Source organism: Globicephala melas, chromosome 2 (assembly GCF_963455315.2).
Source record: "Globicephala melas chromosome 2, mGloMel1.2, whole genome shotgun sequence".
NCBI lineage: Eukaryota > Metazoa > Chordata > Mammalia > Artiodactyla > Delphinidae > Globicephala > Globicephala melas.
This window is the reverse complement of record NC_083315.2, coordinates 120,099-145,833: the sequence shown is the minus strand read 5'-3', so window position 1 is coordinate 145,833 and position 25,735 is coordinate 120,099. Positions and strand designations below refer to the sequence as shown.

Genomic DNA, 25,735 nt, shown 5'->3' with positions numbered 1-25,735 from the left:
CTAAGAGCCGAGGAACCCAAAAGGCATAAAATATTAAAAAATAAATTGTAAGAAAAAATATAGCATAAACAAACTGAAAAACAAACACTGGGTTAGAAAAAAATGCTTAAAACTTACATATATATGGGTTAGTATCTGTACTATACAAAGAGCTCATATAACATCATAAAACCAGGAAAAAAATTGAACAGAAAAACTGACAAATGATATGAATAACCATTTCAAAAAAGAGTAACTCCAAATAGCCTACAAACATGAAAAAATGCTCTGCAGAAAATGCAAACTAATGTACATCAAAGTGGCAAAAATTAAATTTTGTGAACACCTCCTACTGCTGATGGGGAATGCAGGGGGAAAAACAATACCCTTACATATTGCTAGTAGAAATGTAAATTGTTACAGTTTTTTTTTGTTTTTTTTTTTGCGGTACGCGGGCCTCTCACTGTTGTGGCCTCTCCCGCTGCGGAGCACAGGCTCCGGACGCGCAGGCTCAGCGGCCATGGCTCACGGGCCCAGCCGCTCTGCAGCATGCGGGATCCTCCCGGACCGGAGCACGAACCTGTGTCCCCTGCATCGGCAGGCGGACTCTCAACCACTGCGCCACCAGGGAAGCCCTGTTACAGATTTTTGGAAAGCAATTTATAAGATCTATCAAAACTAGAAAATACATACACTTTCTTTGGCCCATAGATCCAACTCTTAAATATCTTATCCCATAGAAACAAAACGATATGTGTACAAGGATACTTATTGCAGCACCATCTGCAAAGGCCAAAATGGAAACAATATAAGTGCCCATTCCTAGAAGAATGGTTAAATAAACTGTGATAATCCATACCATGGAATATTAACATTGTACAATCATTGAAATAAATAGATAATAGATGCATCCAAGTTGGCTTAGAGGTATTTTCACAGTCTACTGTTAGGTAAGAACAGCAACATGCAGAGATGATTATACAGACAATCTCATTCTTGTAAAATAATGTATATATACATACTTGCATACGATTAAAGAGGCATGGAGAAATACAGAAAGGGTATACATGCCAGGTTGTAACAATGATTATCTCAGGTGGGAAAGGGGAAGAGTGAGTGTTGGGATGACAGAGGAAATTAAACCAAAAAACATGAGACCCTATAAAATAAGGAGTCCTTAAAATTATATATATGTATATATCCACAAATAAATATATGAAATAACCTCACTAAAATATTAAGTTACTTAAGAATAATGGTTTTTCAAGTGATAGTCATCAACATACTGAATTCAATGTACAAAGAGCCCCTACAAAGACCATATACACTCACAGAGCATACATTTGGTTACAAGAAAAAAAATCCAACTCAAACTGGCTTCAACCAAAAGGGAATTTATTGGCTCACATAAGTGAAAAGTCCAGAAGTGTAGCTAACTTCAGGTCCAGTTTGATCCAGGGGCTCCAGATTGCATCAAGGGTCCAACTTGGACACACTTTTATTTTCTTAGTACCGCCCTCAGGCTGGCGCCTTTAAATAGAAGAGCTGGCTGCAGCAAGTTCAGGATCACCACATCTCCAAGAAAGTGTCTTCCTCTGCAGTTCCTGAGGGAGCCTCAGCAAACACCTTATAACTAAGTAGCCTCATCTGAACCATTTACTGTGGGGACTTGGGGGGAAGTGGCACTGGTTAAAGACAACCACGTCAGCTCCAGAGCTGAAGGTGCGACAGTCCCATCCAAACTGCATGTGTGATGATGGAGGGCAGTTATCCAAAGAAAAAGTGGGAGGTGGATGCCAAATGGGCAAGCACAACATAACAGGAACGAGGAATGAAAGAAAATAATACAAATATCCAATAAAATGTTAAAAGTGCCCAACCACACTAGTAATCAAAGAAATACAAATAAAATTACATAGTTTATTGTTTATCAGGTTAATAAAAGAAAAAGAAACATTGCTTTTGTGTGTGAGAGAGAGATGGTGAGGGGGCAGCTCCTGTGAGAACAGAAGCTCACAGTACTATTGGAAACGTTTGTGACAAAACAGTTGTAACTGAGAGGCACTAAAGCAAACTTTATACCACTATCAGAAATGTTACTGATTCCTAAATATGAAACAAAAAGCTAGCAACAAACAGTAAAATTTAAAGCCCATAATGTAACAGAAGTTGAGCATGTTTCTTTTCCTCCAACCTGATAGATGTTCCCATTAAAAATGATAATAAAAAATAAAAACGGAGATTCCTGGGTAAATCTATATTCCTTAGCTCCAAGTGTTGACTCAGCTTATTTCTTTCTGTTCTCTTCCTTCAACATTTCCAGACAAAACCCAAGATGAAATCTATAGTTGATTACCCTCAGCATAGCTGGGGTCAGAACTAGTATATCTTCTAAAACTGATTAAATGCTTTTATTCCTATCTCTAACAAGGGAAAATAAATGAAGGACGCAAAAACTTCATAAGTATGACTGATGAAATGGACCCCAAAATATAGAAGCATAATGCTTGAATACTGAAAAGACCTACAAGCTGTTGGATCTGGAGGATTATCCCAGTTCACTTGAAAATCAGTTAGAAAAAATATATATTAAACTGTATTTAAAGACATTATAGATATGAGGTAGGTTTGTGCTATCCCACACTTAAAACAGAATCATGTAATCATGTATATTTCAAGTATGCAAATTACAATGAATCAAAATCAAGTCCAATTTCACTGTATTCAGTTAGAAAGCCAAGTGTGAATTTATAGATGGCAACTGAGTACTTGAAATGAAAACATCCCCTAGATTTCAATTTTGAGCTGAAAGGCTGTTCCCAGATTTAATAACTTTTCCCATATCCAATTACAAATAGGAAATTAAGGTGCCCTAAGTCTCCTGATTTTGTACCTTTACTAAGTCAGAGATTTTCACTAAGAGACCACCTACTCTACTACCTTAACTTCTAGGTCAAATGATTTACACAGTTGGTTTACATCAATGGGATTTACTCTATAACCAAAAATCCTGAAAATCTTCTATTACACATAACAAAAGAATGATAAACCTGCTATGTTAAAACAAAAACTAGCCGTAGCAGAGGGAGCGGTGGTTAAGAGTATGGACTCAGGAGTGAAAATGCCTTGACTGGAATCCAGCTCCATCACTGACTAGCTCTGTGATCTTTGGGAAGTTACTTAACCTATCTATGTTTCGTTATCCTCATCTTTAAAATGGGCATAATGGCAGTACCAACCAATCTCTTAAGGTTGCTGTGAGGTTTAATGACATAATCCAGCACTTAGAACTGGACCTGACACCCAGTAAGCTTTCAATAAATGTTAACTATTACTGTTAATACAAATTGAAGTTATTTTTTTGTTTAGGTCTATCTCAGTACTCCCAGACTCAAAACACTATATTCTAATTGTTCTGATTTTCTCCATCTGCAAAAGGCACTTTAAAACTACTACAAATGACTGAGAAATGAAGAACTGACAAAATCCTGTTAAGTGACTAATTTTAGATATCACTACTACTTCACTTAGAAAACCTACACTATGAAACAAGAAGCTTGCAACAAAATAGTGACAATGTGAATAACACTGTATTCAGGACTTCCTCAGCTGATGAGAGTAATAGGGAAATGTATAATACTTCCTGCACAAATGCATCTAGGGAAAGCAGGCTATATTTATTTAAAAACTATAAAGGTTACAATATAAATCAAACAAAATTAGTTGTTAAAAGTTAAGTGACTCATATGTATCCAAATTCTGACCAAATCAAGACAATCCAATGCACAGAAAGAGTATTACATAGTTCAAGGAGCAAAAAGCAATAAACAGAAATGTCAATACAGAAACTACATAAATATACAACTCTACAGTTTTAATGTAACAACAAGTCGTTAAGTACATGTGTTAGCTATCTTTCTCCAACATTAAAGTAGTATATGTTTCATGTTTAGTAAAAACATACATAATGCAGAAAACCTTTAATCAAATGTAATGTAGTCTAACAAGTGTGAACCACGTAGAATGTAAGGTTTTCTTATGTGAAGAGGTACATTTCAGCCCATTATCACATATATTGCAAAGGTGACCCACAAAAATGTTTATCATTTGCACCTGTATACAGAGAACAAACTGCCTAGAAATTAATATTTCTTATTAATCTTACTGAGGGGTATTAGAGTAACCTGCCTGAAAGGACAAATTACTTATCTGGAGGCTTAAAATAGCAGAGATCAATGTAAATTAAATATACGAGTGAAAAAATATACAGTGTACAACAGCAAGAGGTTAGAAAACTGAATACTGTGGAGAAGATTTATTAGTCTGTACAAGTTGGTTTTGATAAACTATTGGCTACTTGTTACAGTAAATTACCAAGATTTTCATTGCAACAGTATTTTCCCACACACATCAAAATCTGGGAGCAATATGCCTTTCTCAAATTATAATTTAGTGTCTTTTCCCCCAACCCTCAAAACACAGAAGTAGGCTTTTGAGTATCAACTAGCCATTTATGGAAGTCATAAGATACAGATATTCATTAACATTACACAAGCTACGACTGAAGTGCTTGCACAAACACCACCAACATTTATGGAAAAAGATGTTGTTTCTAAAAGTGGTCAAAGTACTACATGAGTTACGTAAACACACCATTTCTGTCCTTCTGAAAACAAAATGGGGGGAAACCTTATTGCCATCCTGTCAAATACCACATAAGCAAAAATGCTGCACAAAGGGTCATGAATCCCATGTACATATCACAGAATTAAAACTCCAGTTAAGCAACTGAGCTACTTGTGAACTAAATTAAAAGTAAGACCAAACTTCTTTAACATATCGATGCTATTTTAGAAGCATCATCAGAACAAACAGAGATTTAATTATAAATTGGCCTGGACTACAGCCTGTAAAGAGAAATTTGCTTAGTACTAAAAGAGAATCCATCAGCAAACATCCTAGAAAAGTTATGGAATCATGCTCTTTGTTATTTCTGAAGGGAAATTTGCCAGGTTTGATGATACCTGTATGTCTCTCAGTGGTCCTAGGAGTTCTACATACCAATTAATTCAGTAATTGATGAGTATTTAAATGAAAAGGACACCAGAAATAGACCTTGTATCAACATACACTAGATAAGTGGATTTTTAAAAAATCACATGATGAATGTAAATCATAAAATCAAATGTACTTATAAAGGTACACCTATTTTATGTTACATAAAAAACTGCAGATTGCAAACTATGCATGCTCACCATAATGTTTTACCTGGAAACGGTCGATAAGTGGGATTTCTCGCAAGTATTTACTGCCATGATACAAAACAAGTATGTGCAAACTGCAAGGACCCTAAAATAGCAGTTGAAGAGTTTATATACAGAAAGATGACGTTATCCGATCAAATATGCAAGAGATGGAGCTCCCCAGAGTTCATAACACCGAGCAGTAACCACCACAGGGCCCTCCCCCTTGCCCTTCTTCCCTGTGTGTCAGTTTGACTCCTTTATTCTGGTTCTCACTTTCCCACAGTCCAGGCGTCTGAATGATCTTTTCAACAAGTTCCTCAAAAGCACACTGTACGCCATCACAGGTTTTTGCACTTGCCTCTGAAATTCAAGGAAAAATGTCAGAGTATATTCTCTTCTGATCATATTTCTACGTTTTTCTGGAAAACTATTACAGCAGAAATATCAGCTGATGATATATAAAAAGCCGAATCTCTCCCCACAGGTTTAAGATTAGCGAATTTCCTGCAACTCTCAAAGTTGAGCTATTTAAGTTCTATCTGTAAGACTAGCGGTATATAAGCCCAAGATTTTGTGATAGAGTTGTAAATTTTAAAGCCCTACTCAAATACTACGCCAAAGTTCTTTCCTTAATTTTTTTAGTTCTTAATATTAGCCCCTGAAGCAGGTATCATTCCCGTTTTAGAATAAGGAAATCTAGGCTCTAAGTTAAACAATCTGGTTGCTCTGTGCCTGGGACCCAGCAGCTATAGGTGGTTGGATAAATGACATACAACCATGAACACTAGTCCCATTTTAAATTTATGCTTATGAGACGCATGTGGACACTTAGCCCTGCTCCCCAATCCAGCCCTGCTCCCCAATCCTGTATTTCCCCAGTGACTACCTTTTTTTCCAGTCTGAGATGACTATTTATTCCGTCATCTTAAAGCTCCTCTACCTCAGCTGATGATCTAGCTCTATATTGAGAAAACCCGAAACAACCTGGCAAGAACTCCTGATCATCCCACTGACAGGGTTCCCAGCCCACCCACATCTGTATCCTTAGGCTTTGCCTTCACTCCTGTTACAACAGGTGAACCATCCCGGCTGCCGTCTGAGGCCCCCCTTTGTCTAGTTCCCGGGATCCCATCCCTTCTCATTCACTGAAAAATCATGTGCCCTCTCTTCTGGATTATACCAGTCAGCTTCAAAGCCCACCAAAATTATTGTCCGTCTCATTAAACACCCACCCGCCCAACCAAACAACCTGCCCTCCAGCCCACACCTCCTCCAGTAGCCACCTAGTTTCTCTACTCTCTCAAAACTGTCACAAAGAGTTGTCCATATAAGTTGTTTCCACTTTATCTCAAAATTTTCTTCAAACTACTCTGAGTAGACTTTTGTTCCCACCACTCCATGGAAACTATTCTTGTCAAGACTACCAAAGCCTGTGCCTTGTCAAATCCAACGTCCTTTTCTCATTTGACCCCTTGCAGCATTTGATGTGGCCGACCGCCTTCTTCCTTTAAACACTTGGTTCACGTGGCCTGCAGGACACTGAACACTCCCGGCACCTCCTCTCTCCCTGGCGTATCTTTCGCAGCCTTACTTGCTGGCACTCCTCTTTCTGCTGACTTCTGATTGCTGGAGTGCCCCAGCGTTCAATCATCAGCCCTTTTCTATCCAGTTTTTCCTGTAGTGATTGCTCTAATCCCGTGACTTTAAACGCCACCTAAATGCCAGTGACCAGGATGTCCACTGGTTGTCTGAAAGACAGGTCTTACGTCTGAGCAGAACTCTGGGTTCCCTATTCCTCTGCCTAAACCTGTTCTCATCTCAAACTTCCACATCTCAGTTACGGCACCACCATTCACCCAGCTGCTCATGCCAGAGACCTGAACTTATCCTGACTGCTCTCTTCCCTTATCCTCCACACACAACCTATGTGCTGTCAGCTCTACCCTCAAAGCGTCTCCTGGATCTGCCAACTTCCCACCAGCCATGACTGCCACCACAGTCAGCGCCACCAGCACCCCTCATCTAGGCCACTGTAAGAGAATAAGCACCCTCTTGCTTCTGCTTCTCACGGGCCATTTGCTACACAAATGAGTCTCTTTAAAAGAATATCAAGTCACAGCACTACTCCCTTGCTTTCCACCTTGCTTAGAATAAAACTCATTTCTTTACCATAGCCTAGGAGGTCCAACATGACCTTTTAAGATCTCTTGTCCCATCATCACCACCCTTTCCTCCAGCACACGCTCTGCTCCAGCCCACAAGCTTCCTTCCTGTTGCTCAGACACACTAAGCTGGTTCCTACCTCAGGAAATACTCGTTATTCTCTCAGCCTGAGACACTCTCCGTCTTGATCTTCATACCACGAATTCTTGCTCAAATGGCACTCTCTCAGAGAACTGTTCCGTATTACCTCCCACCCTGGTCATTCCCTCTTCCCTTACTATGTTTTATTTCCTGCATAGCACTACTTACTTACACGAGTCTGTTTCCCAGCCTGGAATGTAAACTCCCTGAGGACAGGAAGTTGGACCATTTTGTTCACTGTTGTATCCTCAGTGTTCAATAAATATTAATTGAACAAACTAACATATAGAAATGAAAGACACCTAGCAAGTAAGCAGTAGAGATACTACTCAATCCCTGTCTAAAATTCCCTACACCTTCCACTTACACCACCCCACTTCTCTTTATATGTGATGTTCTCCCATTTCCATTTCCTGATTCCTACTGGGTTCTAATACAGTGGAATAGCTAAAACAGTAATTCCTAAGGCTGGCTTCACATCAGAATTAACTAGGGTGTTTCTTATAAACTGCCTTCGAGGCTCTGTTTCAGACCCGTGATAAGTAAGGCCCAGAGAGTGTAACTTTTAAAAGCTCCCAACTGGTAGAGCCAGTCCACTATGCCAGACAAGGGGCCAACAAACATCTTCTGTAAGTGGCTAGAGAGTAAATATTTTAGGCTTTGACGCCATACTGCCTCGCACTGTAATGGCAACTCTGCCATGAAGCACAAAGGCAGCCACAGACAGCAACGCAGGTGAGCGGGCATGGTGTGTTCCCATACTAACAGTGGGGCCACATCTGGCCCGTGCTGTATTTGCCAACACTAGCTCTACCGTGCTTCTCACATATTAACGTGCATACAGATCACATGAACATCTTTCTCAAATGCAGATTCTAATTCAGAAAAACTGGGCTAGGGTCTGAAATGAAGCATTTCTAACAAGCTCTCAGGTGGTGCCACTGCTGCCAGCACATGAACTAGCAGGTGCGACTGCAGGGCTGGGTCCCTGGCTTTCCTGAAGGAGAGGAATGGTGTGACTCTTCTGTAAGGCTTCACATGATGTGAGATCCTATTCTTTTTCACAGAAAGAAAAATAAGGAACCTGGTTCTACAGTTGGTTAGTTTTATAGCACAAGACAACCATGAGCTATATACACACATTTTATGGTTCATAAAGAGAACAATGTAACAGAAACTCCATTTAAAAACTCTTCATTAATAATGAAAAGATAAAGATTCACACACCTACCTATAAATAACATGGAATGCTTCCGTGCAAACTTCAGGCCTTCATTTCTGTCAACTTCACGATTTTCCTAAAAGATAAATCAAAGATTAAGAAAAGCTACCAAAATATAGAGCCAAACTGCCAAGTGTCTGACTTCTCACCTTATCAATTTTATTTCCAACTAGCATGTTTACTATGTCATTTCTCGTGCAGTACGTTTCCAACTCATTTAACCAATTATCCAGTTTAACAAAGGTGTCTCTTCTTGTGACATCATAAACTGAAATAAAAAGAATCATTTATTAAATATCAAAAGTAAGAAACAATGGCATTACATTTCTGATATGTACTAGGAACTGACATTACTATACAGACAAGTCTGTTTTTTAAGCCTTCAATGCTTAAAAATCAGTGCCTACTGATCCAGATGGAAGAAACAAGTGTATTTAAAAAAAAAAAAAATGCATTTACATACATACTTCAACTTTATTTACATATGTTGTGAGAGAAATGAAATTATATCCTATGTGATAACTGAAAATTAAGCAAAACAACAGCTGTGTCTCCATTTATAACAATAAAAAAAGTTTGTCTGAAAACCAAAAGGTGTTTAGATTCAAATCTGTGGCAAAATACCAAAAAATTTCACATAAATTTCAGCATCTATGACCCTGTTACTTTATTTCTCACAAGGACCAGAATTTGAAAATTTGAAAAAATATGTAAAGTTAGTGGGTGGAATCCTGATCGTCTTCCTCTGCTTTCACTTTCATCTCCCATCACTCTGCATTTTACTAAAGAGCTTATTAATTTAAAGTGTTTTCTAAACTTAGGAGATGCTGAACCAAAACTATGAGAGTCACTGTCAAATTAACAGAAATGAAACCAAAGCCTCACAAGTCATGATATATAAGAAGAGATTTCTCCCTACAATTGATCAATATTCATTTTAAACAGTTTCTCAGGAATATTAAGAACAAGCACTTTTCAATAAATTACATTGAAAATCCACACTTGGCTTTTAAGTTCTGTGCGATTATAAATCAATAGTACTAAGTGCTCTGTGCTATTTTTCAAGACTAAGAAAACAGATTCTGCTAAGCAACCAACACTCTCCTTCTTTTATAATCTGGCAGTTAATATTTGTAAGCTGCTGACTAAAGATTGGTTTCTGGTAATACTCTAAGACAGACCAATGACAGGAGGACTGGTCCTCAATTATGTCCTCAGCAACACGCGCTTTTAAACCAGATAAATTATAGGGGTGTTTTATTTTAGGTAAGCGATTTTTAGGTTGTACTTTTAAAAATGTTTTCTATGTATCTTCTTTCAGAAAAATGCATAAATCCAAACCACGCCTTAGTACATGTGTCTGATCTTTATTTTTTAATTGCTAGACAAAGGGCTGAAACAAAATTTTAAAAGTGTAAATATTCATTAATATTACATGAAGTTAATGTAACTTCAAGTCACATAAAAGTAGCCCTAAAGAAAAATGAAAGAAAAACTTACTGACCTTCACAAACAAGGAAAATTAGAAATTCCCCAGTAATAAAACAATATTTTTTAAACGGTATATTAAAGTAAAACCTTACCTAATATAACACCCTGTGCACCTCTGTAATAGCTGGGAGTTAATGTTCTGAACCTTTCTTGACCAGCAGTATCCTAAAAGTGGCAATAAATTATTATTAAACAAAACAAAGTATAAATAAAAACCTTCAACATACTAATTTAAAAGCAGAAAGTTGAACAGCATTATTAAAATATCAAGCTCATTTAAAACTTAAAATTTAAATAAGACATTTTTTTTTTTACTGACAAGTGTAACATAAAAACTAACAAATACTGCCTCATCTCTAGAAAAAATGTAACAAAGTATAGGTTTTCTACAATTTTGAATTTAAGATTTTTATCACACATGAAACTCATTTCATTGAAAGCCATTGTTCTCAACTCCAGTGGCACAATAAAATTTCCTGGGAAATGAAAATACAGACGCCTAGCTTGAACCCATGAAGATTCTGACTTAACTAGGGTATGACAGAAGTTTTAATACTCTTCCCACCAGGTGATTCTGACACAGAATCAAGGTTGAGAACCAATGATTTAAAGAGAATTACAGGGGTGTTTTATTTTAAGTAGGCAATTTTTAGGTTGTACTTTAAAAAATGTTTTCTATGTATCTTCTTTCAGGAAAATGCATTAAAACCAAACCACTCCTTATTACATTTCTGACTCATATTAGGGGTAATGAATATAAGACGTACACAAGCTAGGAAATGTAAATTTCACAAGGAAGGGACCACATCTGCTCAATCACCAGTTTAACTCCAGAACCCGGAGAAATTCCTGCCATAGAATAGTTGCTCAACTTTTGTTGTAAACTAATTAGCAAGTCTCTTCTTCTGGGCCTGGTTCCTTCTGTCTTCTTTCTACCATCCTCGGACTGTGGCTCAAGTCTACCTAAGATTAAGCAAAGCAGCAGTTGGTAAACTGCTGCCTCAGCCCACCACCTGTTTCATTATATGTTTTTATTAAATAAAGTTTTCCTGGAACACAGCCAGACCCATTCACTTATGTACTGCTGGACGGCCCACCTTGGGGTTGAACTAAATATCTTCCAGTCTTTTAAGAAAAACTTTGCAGTCTGCTAATGTAAAATAACCTGAAGAAAAGGAAAGACGTACATCGAATGTCAACAACTGCCGTCCCATGGCTGTAAGTGTGAGTTCAGCTGTGGGGCAAGCAGAAGCTCAGATGGATCAGAATTTATAACAACTATATAATTTATATGTTTAAATAGTCAGAAGTTAGATCTTTGCTTGCCTTCAAAACAGGCATTTGCAGTAAGTAATAACATCTTTGTAAGATAAAGGAAGCAGAGCTTATTATATGTGGTTTTATTTTCTGATGGAAGAAGAGAGGATTATTAAAGACAGAAACGGACAAAGCTGGAAAGGATCTAGAAAGGCTAAATGACAGAATGTGGGGAGTAGAAGTGAGGGAAGGATGTAGAGAAGAACCACCTCAGAGGTGGGTGCCAAGTAGGTCATGATGTGTGGGCCGCACTTTCGGGGGCACAGGAGGCAGGGCTGGGCCTGACTCTATTCTGTTTGAATAATCCTAGAAGGAGCATCCAAGTGGGAGAGGAGCTGATTTTATTTACATGAAGTAGATTCATATATTTCTAATCCTGAGTGAGAAGGCCTTCCTAAATATGACATGACACCCAGATGCATGAAGAAAATAACTGATTTAATCATGTAAATACTGAACCCTTGGTATGGCAAGAACACCCCTCCCCAACACCATGCTCTCTCCCCGCGCCCCCCACACTCATCCTCCACAAGATTTGAAAGTAAATGACAAACTAGGGGAAAAAGTCTGCAGCATATGACAGAGTTAGTATTACACACAAGAACATTAATGTATAGTCCTCTTAAATAAGATTTTAAAGACAAATGACAGAGTGGAAAAAATGTGGCACATGACAAAAAGCTAGTATTTTTATTATATAAAGACTTTAATCATGAAAAAGATGAACACTAATATAAAAAGGGCAAAGCATATAAGAAAATTCATTAAAATATAATCAATAAATATGCAAGAAAAAAGCTCACTAATCAAAAGAAATGCAATATAAGTGAAAAATTATTACTCAGAAAGGCAAAAATGAGAAAGATTAACAATATATAGTACAGAAGACCTTTTTCCTATACCCCAATGTTAAGTCTTCATATTCTTTGAGACAGTAATTCAGCTTCTAAGTATACACTGTAAAGTAACTGGACAAGTACACACAGATGTAAAAATTAGTATGCTCATCACAGCACTTCTGATCTTTGTGAAAAACTATTAACGGTGTAAATATCTTAAGATGGTCATTTAAACTGATGTACTTCTATATTTATTGACACAGAACAATGTACATAGTGTGTTGGGGGGAGGGTGACAAGCAGGTGAATCCTTTCTTTCAGAAAGCTGCATATACAACACGTGTAACAATGTGCATGTGTCTGACATATTTTATAGGATGTTCACTAAAATGCAGACATTGGTTAAAGATGAACTTTCTTCTCTATTAATTTCATACTATTTTGATTATACTCTTTAGAATGAAACTATATTATCCTTGCAGTCAGGAGAAGCCTCTCTTATTTAAAAAATATTTATAAGCCTATGATAAAGATGTCACTTCAGTAATACCTGCCAACCTTTTTATTGAGCAGGAACTAGAAAGTAAATTAAAAACAAACAAACAAAAAACCTCTTGTATGAAAGTAAGATCTCACAGCAACCATCAAGCCTCAGATCCTATTCTAAATTGTATATGTCACAGCAGGAGCAAGGGCAGAAGAGGTAATAAATCAAACAAGAAAAACACGGAAAATCAGGCTCCACTTCAGTTCGGAAAGAAGGGAGCATTCTTAAACTTCAATATATATTTTACTATGGTCTAGTCCAACATTTTCCAAATTGTTTCTTGTTAGACATTACTGTACTGATTGATATTAAACATATTTTGGGGAAGGGACAAACAGGCTACCAATCATGTAAAGCATTGTATCTTAGAAAAAAACACAAAAAAAACATAAGACACACAGTCATTTGGAATAAAGTGTGTGTTAGAAATAGTGTGCCATTCAGAGAATGCCATTAACATGAATGAGATCATACAATGCATGAACACTTGCTGTTTCAATCTGTAATTGACACCCACCCAGCCAGCATTTACTACTTAGCCACCGAAGTATGACTCAATTTGATGACTGCAGACCAGTCCTAATATTATTATCATGTTATAAAAATATACTTAGATATTTAACTATAGCGTATGTGGGAATTAGCTTATGAGTATATTTTTATATGTAATATATTTAATATATAAGCAATCGTACTTAGATGGAGAGACAGAGATAGGAAGGAAGGAAGGAGAGGCGGAAAGAGGAGCAGACGGACGCAGACTGAGTAACCTGGGCGTTCCGGCAGCTAGTGCTACCTCATTCAGCACTACCAGGAAGAGGTCTAGTTAGCAGAGAATGCGGATCAGAACAGTTGGGTTACCAGGCAAATGAAAAGACGCTAGTAAGTAAACACTCAGCATCAGTATTTAAAAAAAATCCAAAGTTGGCAAGCTCAAATTTTATAGATATTTACACTAACAAACATGAAAAATCATTTTTTCTATCGCTTCATTCCCTTCTCCACAACAACTGTCTTTAGCATTAGTTCAGAGTAGGTTGTCTTTTTAAAACTTTAACGAAACACATTCAATAACAATGATTCTCTCTGGCAGACGATGATTTTTTTAATACTCTGTTTTCAAATATTCTGAAGGGATTATGTATTTTAAAAATCTGAGTAAGTAAAACAAGTCTCTGCCTGATTACAGAATTATAAGATGTAACTATTTATGTCTATCCTTTAATCAACATCAAATCTCCCAAGTTATTAAACACACATTGTTCATTCACCTCTAGAACACCACACACATCAATTTCTGCTTCTTCAAAAAGTACAAGTTTAATATTTACACAGAATACATTTTAAAAATTCTTACCCATATTGCAAGTTTAGCCTTATTTCCATCCACTGAAATTGTTTTCACCTTAAAGTCAACACCTTGGAAAAATGAAAATTTTGATAAGAATTCCAGTAAAACATACATTTTAAATCAATTACCAAGAAAATGAAGAAACAGAAAAGCCACTTTATTAAATGCCCAAATTCACATCCGAATTCTTGGAGTTATGGATGTGAAGATAGAAGAAAAAGTGTCACTAAAGTTTAGCAGCTTAGAATTTAATCGAGAAAAATGAAAACCAAATGCTTGTAAAATTTATTCACCTACCTGTACTTCTTGAAAAAGCAAACGTTTTATTGAAAAAAATGAAAGTGTAAGGTGTAAGGTGGTGATCGACCCGGCACATTAAAAGCCAAGAGCTAGAGTTCACCGTGCTGATGTAGAGATCTCTGGCTGACTGTGGGTTGGGGCACTTTCCCAGGGCCCCCTAAGCTATTATTAGGAGCGTTGTCCACAGCTCGCCAACACCCTAAGTCAGATTCTGGCTGTGGGCAGCTTGGAAGACTGGTAAAATTATAAAGGGGCCCCTCTTTTCTCGCCTTAAGAATTCTTTGTTTTTGTTTGTTTTTATCCTAAAAAACAGTATTCATTTTATATAACCTTATCAATAATCACTTGCTACTGCACAATTGCAAAAAGAGAATTTACACACAAAAACGTTTATGCCCAATCCTTTAAGAATCTTCATAAGTTAAAGAGGAGTGCTCGAAGAGCAGTGAAATCTGTATGTACTGATTTACATGAAGAGAAGACAAGTTCCGTAAGAAGTCACATTGGGCTCTACTACAGCAGCACCCAAAACCTCTCCCTGCCCTGGAAAAGGACTTGACACATGCCATCTGGCTTAAATGACAGTAACTGCCCACATGTCTTAAGAGAGTATCAGAAATAATGTGCAGTCTATCCCACTGGCCAGAGGGAAAATATTAACTCAAGACACTTGGAAAGAAACTTTCAAGAGATTTTAGCTTATCACAATTAATTCAAAACAGCCACAACTAAGATGATATATGTAAATGCTCAAATACTAAATGCTTCCTAGAACACCTGTCGCCAATATGGAAATATATTAGTAATTCTTGGATGATTTCTGATAATCCATTACACACACAAATTAGGTAATAAAAACGCATTTCAAAACATGCATTACACCAGGTCTTTCTGCATGCCAAAGATTAAAAAAAAACAGGTGTCTTGGGCTAAGGTGATAAAGAAGTTGATGAAGTCATTCCTAGAATGTCAGGCAACCACAAGTTAAAGGACAGTGCCAATTGCACAGTCCAAGGAAAACCTAAGTGCAGTTTCTTTGAGGCAAAACAAACAAAAAATTCTATATATTAAGTAATCTTGTATTCACCAGGTCTAGATAAAGAAATCTGCCACACCATTTTTATAAAAAATATGAAATTATTTACATTTTACTCATATAGCTTAAAAAAAAGACACCCAAACTTGAGAAAATGTGGATGAAGAAATGGTTCTGACTTGGTAGAGGTACTAAATGAAGGCCACTGGTAGACATCGCAAAGAGACGGCCTGTCACACATGCTCCACAGTTAAATTCTCAAGGTTCTTCAGAGAAGATAGAAAGAACTTTTCTATTCTTAAACACCTAAGACAAATCTGCTCAAGGGCAGACTGCTACCAGCTAGTCTACCCAGGAAAAGAAACTCAGTGTTCCCGGAATGTTTGTGTTCTCCTTCCCTCCCCCAATATCCTCTTTCTCTTTTATAATTTCCTGCATATATTTCTTGGCAGTCTAATGACTTTCTCTGTCGTACGTATAATTTGCATATCAATAACTGTCTCCAAGTTACTCTTCTGACACGTTAGATTTGAAAGCTACAGATAACACCCTCAGGAAACACTGCCCCTGGAGTCCTACCATCAAAGTCAAGAGACAGGCAACCTGAAAGGGTACCTCTCCTGGACACAGGACCTTCAGTTCTCATTCATCCTCCCTTGGTTCCTCTGGTGGATCTCGTGTGCAGACATTGATCTCTTTAGCTCTTAGATGCTCAAACTGCTTCTTCACCAAGTCTGGGTCTTCTGTTTTGCAAGTGGCTGTTAATTTGCCTTATTGGTGGCAGCAGTGGGAATATTTCTGATAAATTTTATTTTGCCAACTTCTCACTACATTTGATTAAACTATCTTTTCAACCTTCTCATGTGGATGACAAACAAGGAGCTCATAATAGAAGCAGACTGTTTAGGAAAAAACACTCCTGTGTTTCTCCTCTACAACATTGAACGCTTCTGTGACCCAATACGTAGGGTTTTTCCCACAACTACCAATTCTTTGACTTTCCAGGGACACCAGCTGGGTGTCCCACGATTCAATTCAGTTCTGACACGATCTACCTGAAGTTAAGAGATAGATCCCACAGGGTAAGGGCGAAGTCCCACAAGACTGCCACACCCCCATTTCAGAGTCCAATCTCAAGTCCACGTTGTTACCTGTGCTTCTGACCAACCGGCTATAAATCAGAGGTTCCCATAATCCCTCCTCAATTAGATTAATTTGATATAGTAGCTCAAAGAACTCAAGAAAACAGTTTACTTACTTACTAGATTATCATTTTATTATAAAAGGATACAACCCAGGAACAGCCAGAGGGAAGAGATCTGGGCACAGGGCAAGGTATGGGGAAGGGACACAGAGTTTTCATGCCCTCTCCAAGCATGCCATCCTTCCAGTACCTCCACATGTTCACCAACACAGAGCTCTCTGAACCCGTGGGGTTTTTTTATGGAGGCTGGACTGATTAAATCATTTGCCTTTGGTCATTAAACAAAACCTCCAGCCCCTCTCCGCACCCTGGAAGTGAGGGAGGTAAGATAGGGCTGAAAAGTTCCAACCCTCTAATTATTGGGTTGGCCAAAAAGTTTGTTTGGGTTTTCCATAGCATCTTACAGAAAAACCTGAACGAAATTTTGGGCCAACCCAATACATGGTTGGTTCTCCTGGCAACCAGCCTCTATGCTTAGGGGCTTTCTAGAAGTCACATCATTAACATAAACTCAGGTGTGGTTGAAAAAGGCTTGTTATGAAAATACAAAAGACATCCTGGGAATTCCCTGGTCGTCCAGTGGTTAGGACTCGGTGCTTTCACTGCTGGGTGCCAGGTTCATTCAGTCCCTGGTCGGGGAACTAAGATCCCATAAGCCACGTGGTGCAGCCAAAAAAGAAAAAAAAAAAAGAAAAGAAAAACAAAAGACATCTTTAATGATTCTTATCACTTAAGAAAATCCAAGGGTTTTCGGAGTTCAGTGCTAGGAACCAAACATATATTTCTTATCCTAAATAACAAAATCATAGAAGAACTGTCACTTCAGCTTTTCTCTAGTTGTTCATTTGGGCTTGCATTTTTAATACAATATTCAATTCTGTTCCTCTGCAGGAATCTTTTTATAGGCACACGCCTATTTTATGAAGGTTAAGTTAGTTAAAACTAGATAATATAACCAATAAAGCCTTTGAAACAAGCAATAAGTGAGACATGAAAATTTACCAAAAGTAATATCAACTACACTGTAAAGAAATACCAATGAATGGGAAACCAGAACATATCAATGGAATCATCTGCCTTATCAAAAGAAAAACCAGCAATCAAGAGAAACTGACTCAGAACTAGCAAAGATGTTAAAACTAGCAAAAAAGGATATTAAAAACACATAACTGTATATCACATGTTCAGAAAGTTAAGCTGACGTGAGAGAGATTTTAAAAACCCATACCAAACATCTAGAGATGAAAACGACAATGTCTGAGATTAAAAAAAAAAATACACAGGATGGGATTAACAGCAGATTAGAGAATGCAGAAGAAAACACAAGTGAATACATAAGAAAAACCTGTAACTAACATCACATACTCATTGGTGAAGAACTGAAAGCTTTTCCCCACAGATCAGAACAAGATAAGGATGCATACTCTCACCACTTCTATGCTCAGAGTACTGGAAGTCCTAGCCAGAGCAATTAGGCAAGAAAAGGAAATAAAAGGCATCCATATTGGGAAGGAAGAAGTAAAATTATCTCTGTTCACAGACAACATTTCTTACATGTAGAAAATCCTAATGATTATATTCCACACACATACAAAAATATTGTTAGAACTAATAAGTGAATTCAGCAAAGTTGCAGGATATAAAATCAACATGCAAAACTCAGTTGCATTTCTATACCCTAGTAATGAACAATCCAAAAAGAAAAATTTTAAATATCATTTCATTTACAATAGCATCAAAAAGAATAAAATGCTTTTAAAATAGATGACAATGATAATAATAATAATAGTATTCAGGAATAAATTTAACCAAGGAGCTTTAATATTTATACACTGAAAACTACAAAACACTGCTGAAAGAAATTAAAGAAGACACAAATAAGTGGAAAGACATGCTGTGTTCATGAGTTGGAAGGCTTAATATTGTGAAGATGACAATGCTACCCAAAGCTATCTACAGATCCAACACAATCCAATAAAAATTCTAAGAGCTTTTTTTGCAGAATGGAAAAGCTGACACTCAAATTCGTATAGAATTACAAGAGGCACTAAATAACAAAACAATATTGAAAAAAAAGAATAGTTGGAGGACTCAAACTTCAAAACTTACTACAAAACTACAATAATTAAAACAATGGTACTAGCATTAAGTACAGACATTGAAACCAATGTAATAAATAGAGAACCCAGAAATAAACCCTCACATATATAGCCAACTGAGTTTCAACAAGGAAGCCAAGACCATTCAATAGGAAAAGGCCAGTCCTTTCAACAAATGATGCTCAGAAAACTAGATATCCAGATGCAAAAGAATGAAGTTGGACCCTAACCTTACACCATATACAAAAGTTAGCCCCAAATGGATCAAAGATGTAAATGTAAAAACTAAATCTTAAAAACTCTTAGAAGGATAGGAAAAATTTTTCATGACATGGGATTTGGCAAAGATTTTTTGGATATAACACCAAGAGCACAGGCAACAGAAGAAAAATAAACTGGACTTTATCAAAATTAAAAACTTACATGCATCAAAGGGCAACGTCAAGGGAGTGGGAAAAAAACCCTCACAAAATGGGAAAAAAATATTTGCAAGCCAGTTATCTGATAAGGGATTAGTATTTGGAATATATGAAGAATGCCTATAACTTAACAACAGAAAGCCTTATTCAAAAATGGGGAAAAGGATTTGAATAGACACTTCTCCAAATAATATACACAAATGGCCAACAAGCACAGGAAAAGATGCTCAACATCATTATCCATTAGGGAAATGCAAATCAAAACCACAATGAGACACTACTTCATATCCATTAAAACAGCTACAATTAAAGAAAAAAGTGAAAAATAACAAGTGTTAACAAGGACATTAAGAAATTAGGATGCTTGTGCATTGCTGGTAGGAATGTAAAATGGCACAGTCACTGTGAAAAATAGTTTGGCAGTTCCTCAAAAAACTAAAAATAGAATTACCATATAATGTAGCAATTCCACTCAGGTACATACCCAAAAGAACTGACAACAGGAACTCAAACAAATAATTGTACAACAATGTTCACAGCAGTATTATTCACAAAAGGCAAAAGGTGGAAGCAACTCAAGTGTCCATGGACAGATGAATGGATAAACAAAATGTGGTATGTACATATATTGGAACATTATTAGCCATAAAATAGAATGAAATTCCAATACATACAGCTATAAAATGGAATGAAATTCTGATATATGCTACAACATGGATGAACCTTAAACACATTATGCTAAGTGAAATAAGCAAATTACAAAAGGACAAATATTGTATAAGTCTACTAATACAAGGTATCTAGAACAGGCAAATTCATAGAGACGGAAGGTAGAACAAGTTACCAGGGACTGAGAGGAAATGTGGAGTGGGAGTTATTGCTTAATTGGTGGAGTTCCTGTTTGAGGTTATGAAAAAGTTCTGGAAATGGATAGTATTGATGGTTGCAAAACAATGTGAACATAGTTAGTGCCACTGAATCATACACTTAAAAATGGTTAAAATGGTAAATTTTACCTTATATATATTTTCACAATAAAAAATAGATAACCGGAGAATCTTATATCTATGAAAGAATTTAAATCTGTGGATAAAACCTTTCCATGAAAAAACTCCAGGCCCCAAATGAATTCTACTGAACATTTAAATAATAATCCATTACAAACAAACTCTTGCAGGAAGCTGAAGAGGAATGAATACTTCCTTAGTCGGTCTATGAGTTCTATAGTACCACGATACCAAAACCAGACAAAGACACTATAATTAAAGAAAACTCCAGATTACTATCCCTCATGAACATAGATGAAAATCCTAAACAAAATTTTACCATAAGCCATCCAAATAGGTGAAAAGAACAGTACAGCACAACCAAGTGACGTTATTTCAGAAATGAAAGGTTGATAATAACATGGGGATAAAAAAAATCAATGTGGATTTTACTATTTTAAACCAAAAAAGAAACTTCATATGAACATCTCAACAAATGTGGAAAAGGAATTTAACAAAATCCAACATGCATTCCTAATGAAACCGCTCAGCAAACCAGAAATAGAAGGAAACTTCCTCAACCTGATAAACAGCATCTATGAAAAGATACACCTAACAGCACACTCAATGGTAGAGACTGAATGTTTTCCCCTTAATATCAGGAACAGAAGAAGGATATCAGCTCTCATCACAACACTGCACTGGAGATCTTCAGCCAAGGCAATAAAACAAGAAATAAAAGGCATCCAGATTGGAAAGGAAGAATGTAGCAACCCAGTGGAATCTATGGGATTAAAAAAGCACCTAGAACGAATAAGCAAGTTTAGCAAGGTTGGAGGACACTAAATAAACATTTAAAAAATCAACATTATTTCTATATAACAGTAATGAAAAGAAACAATATTTTTTAAAAATTTACTACCATTGTACATAAAAACCTATAAAATACTTAGGGCTAAATCTCACAAAAGATGTGAAAGGTATGAGGCACTCTGAGGCATTTTTACCTGCACCTAAAGGTCTCAGGTGTTTTTGCTGCAGCACCTACAGCACTGTGGCCTCAGGAGACCCCAGAAGCCAGGAAATAGGGTCAGGCCTGGGCCTCTGGGGTGGGAGCACTGAGTCCAGGATGCTGGACCACCAGAGAATTCCTGTGCCCAGGGAATATTAATCGGTGTGTTCTCTCTTGGAGATGTCCAGCTCGACCCCAAGACCCAGCTCCGCCCAACTGCCTACAGGCTCCCATGCTGGAACACCTCAGACCAAACAACTGGAAAGACAGGAACACAGCCCCACCCATCAGCAGATGGCGTCTAAAGTCATACTGAGCCCACAGCCACCTCTAAATACACCCTCTTGACACGGCCCTGCCCACCAGAGGGACAAGACCCAGCTCCACCCACCAGTGGACAGGCACCAGTCCCTCCCACCAGGAAGCCTGCACAAACCCCATGACCAGCCTCACCCATCAGGGGCAGACACCAAAAGCAAGCAGAGCTACGATCCTGAAGCTTGCAGAATGGAGACCACAAACACAGAAAGTCAGACAAAATGAGGTGGCAGAGAAATATGTTTCAAAGAAACAATATAAAAACCTGAAGGACTATTAAATGAAGTGGAGATAGGCAATCTACCTGAAGAAGAATTTAGAGTAACAATAATAAAGATGATCCAAGATCACGGAAAAAGAATGGAGGCACAGACCAAGAAGATATAAGGAATGTTTAACAAAGAGCTAGAAGATTTAAGGAACAAACAGAGATAAACCATACAATAACTGAAATGAAAAATACATTAGAAGGAATCCATAGCAGAAAAAATGAGGCAGAAGAACAACAAGAGAACTGGAAGATAAAGTAGTGGAAATCACTGCTGTGGAACATAAAAAAGAAAAAAGAATGAAAAGAAATGAGGACAGTCTTAGAGACCTCTGGGACAACATTAAACCCACCAACATTTGCATTATAGGGGTGCCAGAAGGAGAAGAGAGAGAGAAAGGGCCTGAGAAAATAATTGAAGAGATTATAGCCAAAAATTTCCCTAACATGAGAAAGGAAACACTCAAGTCCAGGAAGCACAGAGAGTCCCATACAAGGTAAACCCAAGGAGGAACTTGCTGAGACACATATTAATCAAACTATCAAAAATTAAACAGAAAGAAAAAATATTAAAGGCAACAAGGGAAAAGCAAGAATTAATATATAAAAGAATCCCCATAAGGTTATCAGCTGATTTTTCAGCAGAAACTCTGTAGGCCAGAAGGGAGTGGCATGATGTACTTCAAGTGATGAAAGGGAAAAAACCTACAACCAAGAATACTCTACTGAGCAAGGCTCTTGTTCAGATTTGATGGAGAAATCAAAAGCTTTACAGACAAGCAAAGGGTCAGAGAATTCAGCACCACAAAACCAGCTTTACAAAAAATTCTAAAGGAACTTCTCTAGGCAGAAAAGAAAAGGCCACAGCTAGAAACAAGAAAATTATGAATGGGAAAGCTCACCAGTATGGAGGTTCCTTAAAAAACTAAAAATAGAACTACCACATGATCCAGCAGTCCCACTCCTGGGCATATATCTGGAGAAAACCATAATTTGAAAAGATACATGCACCCCAAGGTTCACTTCAGCACTATTTACAATAGCCAAGACATGGAAGCAACCTAAATGTCCATCAACAGCGGAACAGATAAAGAAGATGTAGTAGATATATACAATGGAATATTACTTGGCCATAAAAAAGAACGAAATAATGCCATCTGCAGCAACATGGATGGACCTAGAGATTATCATACTGAGTGAGGTAAGTCAGACAGAGAAAAACGAATATCATATCACTCATATGTGAAATCTCATTTTTAAAAAATGATACAAATGAATTTATTTACAAAACATAAACAGACTTACAGATTTCGAAAACAAACTTATGGTTACCAATGGGGAAACATAGAGTGGGGAAGGATAAATTAGGAGCTTGGAGTTAACATATACACACTACTATATATAAAATAGATAACCAACAAGGACCTACTGTATAGCACAGGGAACTCTACTCAATATTCTGTAATAACCTACATGGGAAAAGAATTTGAAAAAGAATGAATGTAAGTATATGTATAACTGAATCATTATGCTATATACCTGAAACTAACACAACATTGTAAATCAAATATACTCCAATAAAATTTTTTTTAAAAAAGAACATTATAAGTGAAAATTTAAAAAAAAATGAGCCATACACCTAGTGTAAAATAAAAAACTATAAAACTTCTAGAGGAAAATGCGGGAGAAAATCATTGCAATCATCTGTTGAGCACAAGATATAACACTGAAATCATCACCCATAAAAGAAAAAAATTGGTAAGTTGGATTTCATCACAATAAACAACTTCTGCTTTTAGAAATAACCTGTTTAGAGAATGACAAGAGGAGCCACAGACTAAGAAAAACACATTTACAAAGCATATTTCATCTAATAATGGACTTATATGCAGAATATATAAAGAACTCAAAGCTCAACAATAAGAAAAAAACCAATTAAAAACTGAACAAGACTTGGACACTTCACACACACACACAAAATATACACATATGGATAGCAAATAAGAACTTTAAAAGATGCTCAACATCATAAGTCATTAGAGAATGCAAAGTAAATCACAATGAGATTACCAATACACACCTATTAGAATGATTACGATGTAAAAGTCTGACCATACTAAGTATAATGGATGGGGCTACAGAAGAACAGGAAAGGGGCTTCCCTGGTGGCGCAGTGGTTGAGTCTGCCTGCCGATGCAGGGGACACGGGTTCGTGCCCCGGTCTGGGAAGATCCCACATGCCGCGGAGCGGCCGGGCCCGTGAGCCATGGCCCCTGAGCCTGCACGTCTGGAGCCTGTGCTCCGCGACGGCAGAGGCCACAACAGTGAGAGGCCTGCGTATCGCAAAAAATAAATAAATAAATATATATATATATACTGCTAGTGGGAATGTAAAATGACACAACCACTTTATAAAAAAATGGACAGACTGTTTTCCAAAGTTAAATATGCATTTACCATATGATCCAGCAATTCCATTATTGGGTAATTACTCTAGAGAAATAAAAATTAATTTTCATGTAAAATCCTGTACTTAAATGTTTTTAACACGTCTATTTATTATCACCAAAAACTGGAAACAACCCAAATGTCCTACAATGGGCAGATGACTTAACCAGCTCCGAAATGGAATACAACCCACCAATAAAAAGGAACAAACTATTGACACGCAAAAACTCAGAGGCAGTTCAAAGGCATCATGCTAAGTGAAAAAACTCAGGTTGGAGGTTACACACGCTATTCCATCTATATGACATTCTCAAAAACACAAAACTATAGTGATAAAGACCTAGCAGTGGCTGCCAGGGAATAGAGACGGGGAAAAAGTGTGCCTGAAAAAAGATGGCACTAGGGGAACTCTTTTGGATGTTGGAACTGTTTGGTATCCTGATTGTGGTAGCGATTACATAACCATATACATTTGTTATAACACATATTAAATTCAAAGAACTCTATACCCCCAAAGAAGTCAATTTTACTATATCATAATTAAAAAAATATTGCTATCTACTTGGAACATAATAGATCAAAAATACTTTCTGAAAGAATAAATTATCAGAGAACATGTAAAATTTCTGCTTCTTTCCAATTTATTTTGCTGCCGAAGTAAAGATGGATTTTGTAAAACTGTTCCATGGGCTTTTAAAATAATTAGTTCTTCATTCAAAATATTTCTTGACTGTGTTATTCTATTTCCCATGACCTTATCTGTATCTTTTGGATCTATCTAATTATGAAAGAGACATAACAAATTTCCTAATATAAATGTATTTTCATCAAATTCTTCTCTTGTGTTTTAAACAGATTTGCTTTTATATATCATTTCTGTGTTTGGTGCCTACTTGTTTATGACTATTATAGCTGTTTTGTTAATTAATTTGGCTTTTCATCATTACATAATATCCTATTTGATTTTGTCCAGTGCATTAACCCTGAATTCTACCTTAAATCATGTTATATTACCACCTCTGCTTCTATACTGGTGCATCCCTTTATTTCAACCTTTCCATATTTCTTTTAAGTACTTTTCAGCTCCAATCTGGCAATGTGAATTATTAGGAGAATTGGACCCATTTACATTTAATTAACTGATAAATCTAATTTTGCTGCTTCCCTCTTATGTTTAGCATTTCTGACATTCTGTTCAAATCTGTGTTTGATCTTTTTCATTGCTGAGTTGTAATTCTGTGCTGTAATTAAAAGAATACCAAGTCAGGAGGCTGGATTTAGTCTCAGCCCTCTTACTAAGGTCTCGATAGCCAACAGCTTATTAATTAATCTCTTTAAGTCAATTTCCC

At 36.9% G+C, this 25,735-nt stretch overlaps 1 protein-coding gene across 1 annotated transcript in view; it reads right to left on the bottom strand.

Moving 5' to 3' along the window:
* Window positions 1-1,357: 1,357 nt before the first annotated feature.
* RAB18 (RAB18, member RAS oncogene family) overlaps window positions 1,358-25,735 on the bottom strand; it is a 35,380-nt gene continuing 11,002 nt past the window's right edge. The window contains exons 3-7 of the mRNA XM_030832303.3: window positions 14,303-14,364; window positions 10,335-10,407; window positions 8,901-9,019; window positions 8,761-8,827; window positions 1,358-5,585 (exon numbers count right to left, since the gene is read on the bottom strand). Coding sequence (XP_030688163.1) covers window positions 5,410-5,585; window positions 8,761-8,827; window positions 8,901-9,019; window positions 10,335-10,407; window positions 14,303-14,364 — 497 coding nt within the window. The 3' untranslated portion in view covers window positions 1,358-5,409. The remainder of the gene's footprint in view (window positions 5,586-8,760; window positions 8,828-8,900; window positions 9,020-10,334; window positions 10,408-14,302; window positions 14,365-25,735) is intronic.